The sequence below is a fragment of the Empidonax traillii genome, unplaced genomic scaffold (genome assembly GCF_003031625.1).
Source record: "Empidonax traillii isolate 1590-97213 ecotype Southwest subspecies unplaced genomic scaffold, ASM303162v1 scaffold1840:size75935, whole genome shotgun sequence".
In the NCBI taxonomy this organism is placed as follows: Eukaryota; Metazoa; Chordata; class Aves; order Passeriformes; family Tyrannidae; genus Empidonax; species Empidonax traillii.
The window spans coordinates 47,865-59,200 of NW_020957033.1; the positions used below are offsets into that span (position 1 = coordinate 47,865).

General features: G+C 61.5%; 1 protein-coding gene across 1 annotated transcript in view; it reads left to right on the forward strand.

The window, feature by feature from the left end:
• The window catches only part of LOC114071100, a gene marked incomplete at its 3' end in the record, with an annotated part of 60,297 nt that overhangs the window by 34,795 nt on the left and 14,166 nt on the right, over window positions 1-11,336 (forward strand). Inside the window, exons 6-8 of the mRNA XM_027908784.1 lie at window positions 2,965-3,054; window positions 9,487-9,587; window positions 10,315-10,365. Of these exons, the coding sequence (XP_027764585.1) occupies window positions 2,965-3,054; window positions 9,487-9,587; window positions 10,315-10,365 (242 nt within the window). The remainder of the gene's footprint in view (window positions 1-2,964; window positions 3,055-9,486; window positions 9,588-10,314; window positions 10,366-11,336) is intronic.

Below are 11,336 nucleotides of genomic sequence, written 5' to 3' on the forward strand. Positions count from 1 at the left end.
GTGTCCGAGTTCTTGAACAGCTTCCCAGAGCCATCAGCCACCGCTCCCCCTGCGCTGTGAAATATCGTTTTATGGGCCACCAGAGCGGGATTTAACGGGGCTGACGGGGCGGGGCGGGGAGAGACGGATCGGGCACTTAAACGTTCCCATTATCCGCTCCTGGCACGGCCTGGGCTTGTGCTGAGAATTCCCCAAGGCTTGGCTTTTTGCAGCAGCAGCAGCAGCAGCAGCACGATGTGAGGGTTCAGCACTGCCACCAGGGAACATGGGGGGCTGGTGTGGCGTGACTGGATCCTGGCATGGCACGCCTGGGATGGCGTTGTGTTGTCTGGGACGGTGTTCCCTGTCTTGGGGTGGTCCTGTTTTTGGGGTTGTCTTATTTTGGTGCAGTTCCATCTGGCTGCAGACCTGTAAGACGCTCCAAGGCAGCTTTGGTGAGGAGTCAGATCCTGCCTCCATGGCACATCCAGGACTGGCACGATGGGACCGTGGATCCCGGCGTGGCACAGGAATGGCACTGGTGCTGGGGTACCTGTGCTGGTGGTCCCCATTTTGGGGTGGTCCCCTTTTTGGATGGGTCCCACATGGCTGCAGACCCATGAGATGCTCCAGTGCAGTTTTGGTGAGGGCTCAACCCCCCTCCCCCGGCTCCTCCAGGACTTCACCGCTGGCACCGGAGCTCCCGGCACTGCCGGGCGATGCCGAGGCCACCCAGGGCTCTGCCATCCCCCTTCCCGCGCTCCAGAGGGATGGGATTAGGGATTTAACAGCCTGTGCCAGACAGACACTTAAATAAGCCATAAATTTGGAGTTCGTTAGTGAGGATTAATTAGTGTTTGTACAGGGCTTTGCCTCTCAGGGCAGCGCTCATGTCGCTCGTGACCTTGGCGAGGGTGGGAGTGTCTCATCACCCAGATCCCATCAGATCCCACCGTGGCACCTGGAGGGAGGAGTCCAGGAGCCACCCTGAGGGTTCAGGGGCCAGGATGCTCTGGGACCCCGAGGACAGGAACTGGCAGTCAGGAAAGAGGGGTGGCAGTCTGGGAAGGGGGGCTGGCAGTCAGGAAAGAGGGGTGGCAGTCTGAGAAGGAGGGCTGGCAGTCTGGGAAGAGAGGCTGGTGTTGTGCTGCCATGGGAAGGGGCAGAGTGGAGGTTGGTGGATGCTGGGGCATCTCCTCTGTGCTCATCTCTGCCAGCCCAGCTGAGCTCCTGCTGCTCCAGAGGCTGGAGCAGCGCCTGGGATGTACTTTGGGGGGCTGTGGAGGGGCAAGAGGTGCCAAAGCGGGGAGCACCTGCATGCCCAGCGTTGCAGGGCTGAGCCCATCCCGTGTCTCATCCCCTTGGCTTAATCCTCCTTCTCCGCACGGTGATTTTTCCATGGAATGACAGCAGCGGGTTCCGTGGCGCAGCGCTGGGCTGTGGAATGAGAAGTCACTCATCCTGCTGCTCCGGATCCCCTGGAACCGGGGTGGCTCTGTGTGGCAGCGACACAACCCCGGGGGGACACCCTGGGGGGATGCCCGTGGTCCAGGGGGAGATGCTACGGGAGGAGCAGGAATCCCCCCTGGCAACCCCTCTTGGACCCCTTGGCAGCGCGGGATTTATCACGTGGCTCTGCTCCAGCCCTGGCACGGGGCCGGGAATTGTGCTGGCACTGCCTGAATAACGGAGTGGCCTCCATGCCCCAGCGCCTCGCCGGGGAGCGGAGCGGCAGTGCCGGCCTTCCCGACCACATTCCCGAGCCGTGCCAGAGCTCCCTGCCGGCCACCCCACCAGTCGTGCCATCCTCGTGTGCCCAGCTGGGTCTTAATCTTATGTGGGGCCAGGAAAAAGCTCCCTCCCTGCCGGAGAACCGGCTCCAGGGCCGGGCACAGCTGGCCCTGCGGCCTGGCTGCCCACCACAGCTCCGTGCCCATCTCGTTGGGTGCCAGGAAGCTTCTCTGTTTGCCACAAGTGGTCCCCCGGCGAGTGTAAAAGCTCCTGCTTCCAGGGGAAATCCCATCTCTGCCGGTCCCCACGTCCTGCCAGGATCAGGACCTGCCTGTGATGGGGTGGGCGCTGGGTGTGCGTCCCCGGGGGGTCCCCTTGCAGGATCCGACCTGTTCCATCACTGGTGCTGGCAGGGCCGTGGCGATGTGGGCGGAGAAAGGAATGTCTCCAGGGAGCAGCCTGGGAATGAACCCTGTCAAGGACAATAAACTCTATCAAAGCCTCGTTCATTAGGGAGGAGCTGAGTGCCGTTGTCTTTATCCACTCACTCCCTCTCCCATCGGACTCCACTCCTCCGTTTCCGGCTGATTTTGCCTGTTCTCCCTCTTATCTGTGTTTTCCTGCCCAGCTCAGGGAATCTGGGGGTGGGGGGGCCATACCCAGGGCACTGTGCCAAGGGCCTGCCTCCACCAGTGTGGGCTGGGAGCTCCCAGGGTTGGGGTGGGTTGGGTTGTGTAGGGGTGGGTTGTGTTGGGTCGAGTGGGGTTGGGGTGAGCTGTGTTGGGTTAAGTTGGATTGAGTTCGAGGGGGTTGGGTCATGTTGGGTCGTTGTGGGTCACATGGGGTTCTGTTGAGCTACATTGGGTTGAATCCCCACTGCCATTTCTGTTGGAAAACTCCCCTTTTTTTTTTCTCAGCCTTTGCAGGGATTTGATCTCCATCAGACACCCCTGAGCAGGGGCTGGGGGTTTATCCCCCCTGGCCACCCCCACCCCAAATTCCCCCTCATCCCTTCTCCTTACGGAGCTGCCACTTGGAGCAGCCTGACCTGGCACCACAAGGCTGCTGGCACATCCTCCTGGGGGCAAGTTTGGGTTATCCCAGGATCCCCTCGGGGTTCAACGGAGCTCGGGGAGCCCAAACCGGGGTGCAGGAGCGGGTGGGCACCTGTGGGAGAGGGGTGGGAGGAGCGATGCTGCTCGTGGGGTGTTTAGGGGGGCTCCTCTGATCTCTCCCCTCTCTGCCCCCCTGCAGGACAAGAACAGGAAGCTGAGGCCCCTCTACGACATTCCCTACATGTTCGAGGCCCGGGAATTCCTGCGCAAGAAGCTCATTGGGAAGAAGGTACGGAGGGATGGGATGAGGGGACAAGAGAGGGGGTGAGGGGACAAGAGAGGGGATGAGACCAGTGGTGACTCCAGTGGTGTTCCCAAGGGTCCAGGACCCACCAGTGCTGGTGCTACTGCTTTTGTAGGAATCCTTATGGACAACCCCAAGGCTCTTCACAGGGAATTCCCAAATCTGGAGCACCCTTTGAAGGATTGGGATCCCCATTTCCCGGGAACGCCTCTTTGCTTTTTCCCTTTGTTTCCCAGGCATATTTTTCTGGGCTGGTTTAGCTCAATTCAGGGAATGAGGAATGTATTAACTACGGGAGCGCACGCTCCGGATGCAATTTTCCAATGCTCATAAAACGGTCAAATAAAATCAATTCCCTCGGCAGCGAGGCCGTCGCTGCTGCTCGGCCAGGGCTCTTTCGGTGCCTAATTGCATCTTTCCAGCTCGGAGCCCCGCCTGGCTATTCCCAAAAAATAGGGGAGGGGGAAAAAAAATAGCAGCTTCTGAGACCTTTTCAAAGGGAAGTCTGGTGCTTCTCAGAGTTGGAAGAGGGTGGGGGAGGTGTTGGCGGGATTTATGATGGGAGCATGGGAGTCTGGAATGGAATTTCAGGTGGTTCTAGAGGGTCCTGGCACCTTGGTGAAGTCCCAGTCTGAGTCACCCCAGGGTTACTGGTGCCAGTTTTCCCCCATCCACTGTTCGTGTGCTGTGTTGTAGCAGGGACTGCTGTCCCCAGCTCTGTCACTGTCCCTGTCCCTAAAGGAGCCACTCGGTGACCAGTGACCCCCCAAAACAGCAGCACCAAGCCTGTGGCACAGCTCCAGCACTGGGGGCCTCTGGAGGGTGACCTGGGGAGCCCCTGAGACTCTGGGGGAGCCCTGGGATTCCAGGGAGCCCAGCCTGCCCTGGGTCCCTGAGGCTGTTCCGGGGAGTCCTGGGGTTCCAGGGAGATCTGCCTGCCCTGGGTTTCTGCCCCCTTTCCAAGGAACCGACAGTATCCCCTGGGTCTGCATAAAAATAATGCCCTCCCCGTTGCTTCCCAAAATAATTCCCTCTGGAGAAAGCACAGGGTGGGGGGATGAGGAAGAAATATCCCTGTTGTGGCTGCCGTGACCCCTTCTCCTTCTGTTTGTGCTGGGAGGAGAGCTGGGATGTGGGAAACCACCTCTGTATTCCCTGTCCCTGGGCAGAGGGAAGTTTCCAGGCTGGGATTTTTATGGCACTCAAAGAGCAGATTTGGGGGTTTTTTTTGGCTCGTGTGCCAGAGCCTCTCCTTGCTCCACCACGTCCTTCCCGGCGCTCTGGAATTTGCCCGGTGGCGCGGGATGAACTGGAGGCCGCGGCCCCCCCTGCGGCACCCGCTGGTGTTGGGCTGCTATGGATTTGTGGAATAAATCTGTGGAGCGTGGCGGGAAGGGCCGGATCCTGCGCGCCATCGATCACGCTGTGCCGGGGAGCGGCTCCGGGGAATTGCCGCGGTGCAGGAGATGGATCGGGGCTCTTCCCTAATTAACTGGGGGATTAATCGCTCGCATGGAGGGAGCCGGCGCTGGAGAGCGCCGGGATAAACGGCCCCTGTGCATGGAAGCGATGCTGCCCTGTGTCCCATGCCTGTGCCCTTATCCCCGTTCCCCATCTCCCATCCCAGTGCCCCATCCCTGTGTCACATCCCCATTTCCCATCCCCATCCCCTTCCCTCTCCCTGTTTCCAACTGGGAATGCCGCTCATCCGCAGTGCCACGAGCCCAGAACCAGCTCTGGCAGACCTGGAAAGCAGCAGCCGGGGGTTTCCTGGCAGTTTTCCCGTGCATCCACCTGTGTCTGTTCCCCTCAGAGGTGCCAGGATGCTTCCTGGGATGCTTCCAGGAATGCTCCTTTTGGGGTTACTGATAGCAGCGCTCTCAGCGCCAACTCTGCCAGGGCTCAGACCTGGGGAAAAAACCAAGGGATGCGTTGGACTGGGGAAAACATTCCCGTAGGAGCAGGGAAAGACTTTGGCAGATTTTTGGAACGATGGACAATTTTTCCTGCGTGTTGCTGGAGCTTGGAAGCTCCGGGAGAGCACAGCACGGCACGGCCACTCGAGAGGGGTTTTTGGGAAGATTCCGCTTTCTGGTGCAGCCGGGGATGGGGGCAGAGGGGGATTCATCCCTCGGGAAGCGGCGCCGTGCTGGGAACGGGGATCCTGTGCCTTGGAATGTGCCGGTGCCGGGGTGGCTTTGCAGGGCTCCAGCTCTGGAGCGTCACGGGAACGGGCTGCGTCATCCGCTGCTTCCACGGGTGGGACTGGGGAGGATTTGGCTGTTGGGGAGGATTTGGCTGCTCAGAGCCCAACTGGGAGAGATGTTTTCCCGCCTGTGCTGCGCTTGGAATAAGCGGCGCGTGCGGCTGCAGCCGAGCAGGGGGGGAGCTGCAGTGGGCTGGGCTGGCTCCCTGACAGCAGGCGAGGGGAAAAGAGGCAAATGGGATTATTCCCGGTGTAATGATCTGAAATTCAGGGATAGATCCTCTCCCTGCACCTCTCTCTCCCTCCTCCCGAAGCTTCCCAGCCCGGCACTTCCATGGTTACCCCTCCCCACCCCCGACAAGGTCGATCCTGCCCCGGGGCTCAGCTCAGGGGGCTCCATGGCTGCTCCTGGATCCAGAGGCAGGGGGGGAGCTCGGAGCTCTGGGATCCGCCGGCTCCGCTCTCGGCGATGCCGGAGGCACTGGAGGCTCCGTGGGGGCTGTCGTGGAGCATCCCTGTACCACATCCCAACCCTTTTCCAGGAGAGATGATAGGAGGATGCAGAGCTGGAGGGGGTTAGGGGAGAGCTCGGTGGGGCCGCCTCCTACTTCCCATTCCCAGGAAACCCCCCCTCCCTGAAGCAGGATGTGTGGGGAGCCTGGGATGAGCCTTGGGAGGGAAATTGCTGCTCCAGAGGGAAAACGTGTCCCCGGATCTGCCCCCCGGGGGTTCTGCTGCCCCCGCTGTGCCTCCTGCATCCTCTCATCCCACCGGGATTCATGTCACATTCCCCATGAGGTTTTCCTATCACGTGTCCCCCCAGATTCCTGATCCTCACCCATATTCCCAGCCTGGCCCCCCCCCCTACCCCCCCGCAGGTCTCTGGGAGCCTCTTCCCAGCCTCAGAGGCAGACGGGGGGGCACCCACCCTCCCCTAACCCTCCCCGCCCCCCACCCCATTCCTGCCACCCGGCACGAGCTGCCAGGGAGGTAAAAATATTCCCCGGGAGCGGGTGACGCCGCCGGGCCGGGAGATCCGCGGGCGTTCCGGGTATTTATAGCCCGGCAGGTCTGGGCTGCCACCCACCCCCCATCTGCGCCCACCCAGCCCTCCCTGTGCCCACCCCGGGTCCTCCCCCCCGTGTCCCTGCGGGAGGGGACGGGCCCTTCCAAGCCCCTGGGACAGGTGGGAATATTGGGGGGTGTCACTGGCACATCCCAGAGCCCCCACACACCCCCCAGCCTGGGACACCCAAAGGTGGGGCTGTTCCCCCTGTGCCCCCTGGGGCCAGTCCCTCCCCAGGGGGACGAGCTCTCCTCCCCCCTTTCAGTCCATCCCTGGGAGGGGGATGCACCCCAATCTCTGTCCCGTATCCAGTGGGGACACGTCCCCCACTGCTGTGGGATCCTGAGGCTGGAGCAGGGATCCTATCCCCCCAGTCCAAACTGGGACTGAACTGGGGCAGGACACCATGGGCTGGGGGGCCCTGGGGGGCTCTAGGGGTGTCCCCACCTCATTGGGACCAACTGTGGGGACAATGTGGGGACCACGTGCTGGGAACCACCTCATTGGGAATCTGATGCTGGATACGTTGTGGTGGGGGCCACATCCTGGGGATTCCAGGGACCCCAACGAGGGGCTGGCAGATCTGGGGAAGCCCCAGTGATTCCAGGGAACCCCATTCTGGGCTGGTGAGTGTGGGGGAGCTTCAGGATTCCAGTGCCCCTGACTATGGGCTGGTGGGGAGCCCTGGAATTCCAGGGACCGTGACTCTAGGCTGGCTGGTCCTGGGGACCCCCCCCCAGATTCCAAGGCCCCCGACTGTGGGCCGGCAGTCCCGGGAGCCGGGCGGGTGACATTGAGCGCGGTGGCTGCACAAAAGCCACGGCTCCTCCGTGTCGTGCTGCTCTTCCCCGGGCTGGATCTGCTCCCGGGAGCGGAGCTGGCGGAGTGATTTAATCCACACTGACTGCAGCTGACCTTGGAAACCCGCCCAGACACGGCCGGCACCGACGGCGGCTGCACTGGGGGAGCGGGGCCCGTGAGGGTCCCAGGGCTGCAGGGGGGGACCCTGCACCCACCCCAGTCCTGGCCACCCCATCCTGCCCTCCCGACCCCTCCCTGGCCACGTTGCCCTCAGCACCCAAAAATTCTTTGCTTTATGTTGCCCCATGCCAGAGCTCTGGGACTGTGGGGTGACAGTGACAGTGATGGTGACAGTGACGGTGACAGTGATGGTGACAGTGACAGTAATGGTGACAGTGGCACGTCTGGCGTTGGATAGACCCGGCTCTGCAGTTGGGTGGTCCTGGGTGTTGTCTCTCTGCACCTCCAGCTCCTTTTGAAGCTTTCCAGCCGCTTCCCCAAGCCTGGAGTGTTCCATGGGGTTGGTGTGACCCAAGGGTGGGACACGACACGTCATGGAATCATGGAATGGTTTGGATGTGAAGGGATCCTCAAGGTTGTCCATGGGCAGGGACACCTTCCAGTGGCCCAGGTTGCTCCAAGCCCCGTCCAACCTGCCCTTAGACACTTCCAGGGATCCAGGGGCAAGCACAGCTTCCCTGTACCACCTGTCCCAGTGCTCCACTTGCCCTCCTTGAACTCATCCCACTGATCTTGTCCCATGGATCCCGTCTGTCCAGATGTGAAACCTTCCTGCCCCCAGGCCCATCCAGCGCAAACCAACCCATGCCAGTGGAACGAACGGGACGTGACATGGCACATCCCTGCTGTGGGCTGAGGGGTGACCCCATCCCCATCCCATGCCATGCCGTGTCGTGCCATCCCCATCCCAATCCCTCCTCGCTTCTCCCCTCCTGGTGGCAATCCAGGATCCCTCCCCGAGCTGTAGGATCCCCCGTTCCCCCCCCCCAGCACCTCCGCAACCCCCCAGCTCATCCCGAGCCAGGTGTTTCCCACGCCAGCCGCTCCTGAGCCAGACACTGCCAAAGCCCCGGAGCAGCTGAATTCCCAACCTGCCTCTCGGAGTAATCGGCGTCTCTTTTTCCCCTCCAGTGGTTCTGACACGAGCTTTGCTGCGAGGAATCGCTTTAACCGCTCCCCTTAATTGGCGCTTTCCTGCCGGAGCCCCCTCTCCGCTGCGGAAAAGCCTCGGCTCCGGCGCCCTGCCAGCGCTCCGACCTTTCCTGCATCTTTATGCTCATTTAATAAGTGATTTTTGGGATGAGCCGAGGCTTTGAAGGGGGTTAGGGATGCTCCTGCCTCGCCTGTCTGGCTCCCTTTGGCTCAAGCTGCCGGAGCGAGCGCTGGCCATGCGGAACGGGCACGGTGCCGTGCCTGGAAAAAAAAAATCCATAGTGCCCAAATCCAGCCCTGGGGCGGCGGGAGGCAGCACCAGGATGTCCCCACAGAGCGCTGTGTCACCCCTGTGTCACCCCTGTGTCACCTCACGTCACCAGACCGAGGCAGCCTCAGCCTCCTCCCGCTGAGGTGCCACTAGACCAGGGAGGATGGAGCTTTGCTGGGGAGGCAGAGCTGTGGGATTGGGTGGGATTGGCATGGAAATGGTGCCTGTGGATGTGGGATATGATGCTGGTAGCTGCTGAGGGGGTGATGGCCAGGAGATGCTGGAGGTGATGCCTGGAGAAAGGAAGGCTCCAGGGAGACCTTCCAGTGCCTAAAGGAACTCCAGGAGAACTGGAGAGGGACTTGGGACAAGGGGTGGAGGGACAGGACGCAGGGAATGGCTTCCCACTGCCAGAGGGCAGGGATAGATGGGATATTGGGAAGGAATTGCTGGCTGGGAGGGTGAGCAGGCCCTGGTCCAGGTTTTCCAGAGAAGCTGTGGCTGCCCCTGGATCCCTGGAAGTGTCCAAGGCCAGGCTGGACGGGGCTTGGAGCAACCTGGGCCAGTGGAAGTTGTCCCTGCCCATGGCAGGGGGTGGCACTGGATGGGCTTTAGTGCCCCTTCTCACCCAAACCATTTCCATGATTCCACGATCCCTGCACCCCCCAGCTCATCCCAAGCCCCAGCACAGCAGGATCTGCCCCCCAAAGAGATCCCCAGTACCTGCTGTTCCCTCCTGTCCCTGTCTGGGGACACCAGAGTGGTGGCAGCGCTTGTTCCCGAGCCGTTCCCTGGGCAGGGGGAGGTGGAGGGGCCGGAGACCGGCATGGGGATTTGGGCACAGGGAGGAAAGAGGAAGAGGTGATCCAGCCATCCCTAACTTGCCCCCTTTGGTTCCAGGTGAACGTGTCCGTGGATTACATCCGCCCCGCCAGCAGCGCCACCGAGACCGTGCCCGCCTTCTCCGAGCGCACCTGCGCCACCGTCTCCATCGGTGGGATGTGAGTGCAGCCCTGCCCTTGCACCTTCCCACCCTGCATTCCCACCCTGCCTTCCCACCCTGCATTCCCACCCTGCCTTCCCACCTGGCACTCTCTGGGGTGCTGTGGGCTCAGACATGACCCGTGGGGATGGAGGGTGGCTCATCTGTGCCCTGCTCCCCACTCGGCTTGGGATCAGCACCCCCTGCCTGCATCCCAGTGTCAGGATTCTGGGGGATACAGTGGGATGCTGCTGCCTGGCACCTCCCAGAACTGCTCCCCACCCCCAACTCCAGCAGTTTTGGGGGTGCTGGGATGAGGGGCCATTACGGCTTCCTCCAGGGGTGGCTTTTGGAGGAGCCGTCTCTCTGCTGTGTATCCCAGGATGTCTGTGCTTCCCAAGGGACATCACCTCCCTGATTTCCATCCTCCGTGAGAAGCTTCAGGAGTGAGGGGTGTTCAGGAATGTGGGGCGTTCTGGAGCAGCCCTCCCTTGTCCATAATTTTTGGCTTTGGCCCCCTCAGGACACGGGGTACCGGGTGCCTCCGGCACATCCCTGTGGAATGGCTGTGGCTCCAGCACATCCCCCTGGAGAGGCCGTGGCTCCTCTGGCAGCGGCTCTGGGAGCTGCGTAGGGAGGATTTGTCATAGGCCCTTGGCTTGCTTTCCTGGTTTTTTTTCCCGGTAGCAGCTATTTTGGAAAGCGCCCAAAGCGCTGCAGCGCTGCCTTTTCCTTCCTTATTCCAGGGGCTGCAAGAGCTGCAATTCCCTTCCCTTAATCCAGGGGCTGGGAAAGCTGCACTTTCCTTAGTCCAAGAGGCTGGGAGAACTGCAGTTCCCCTTCCCTTAATCCAAACCTGGGAGAGCTGTGTTTTCCTGCCCCTAATCCAAAAGGTTGGGAGAGCCGGCAGCTGTGGTGCCGCATCCTGGGATGCTCCCAGGAGCGCCCGTGCCATTCCCGGTGTCTGGTGCTGCATCCCGGGATGCCGGGGGTGGAACAGAGCGGGGTCTGTGTCCCCAGGCCCGTGCCAGGCTGGGATGGAGCAGGGAATAAAGCCTGGCTTGTCCTCCTGGAGTGTCCGCCCGGCATCTGGGCTGGGCTGAGCCTGCTTGGAATTCCGGGCACGGCAGTGGCACTGGGGTGGGAGCCAGGGCAGGAGCTGCAGCCCCCGCTCCCAGCTCCAGGCTCCGGGAACTGGGGGCCTGGAGCACAAACCCGCCTTCTCCTGCCGGATCCCTGCCTGCATCCTTGTCCATATCCCTGCCTGGATCCTTGTCCATATCCCTGCCTGCATCCTTGTCCATATCCCTGCCCGCATCCCTGCCTGGATCCCTGCCCGTATTTCTGTCTGTATCCCTGCCCATTTCCCTGTCTGTATCCCTGCCTGTGTCCCTTCTGGATCCCTGCCTGGATTCTTCCCTGGATCCCTGCCCGTATTCCTGCCTACATCCCTGCCTGGATCCCTGTCTGGATCCCTGCCCATGTTCCTGCCCAGTTCTCTATCCGTATCCCTGCCTGTGTCCCTGCCCATGTTCCTGCCTAGTTCCCTATCCATATCCCTGCCTGTATCCCTGCCTACATCCCTGCCCGTATCCCTGCTCATATTCCTGCCTGGATCCCTGACTGTATTCCTGCTGGGTCCCCGTATCCCTCCATCCCACTTCTCCCTTCCAACTTCTCGATGTTTCTGGCCTGATCAGCTGCTGGGACAGCATCCCACAGAATTCCATAGCATTCCATAGCATCCCTCAGCATCCCACAGCATCCC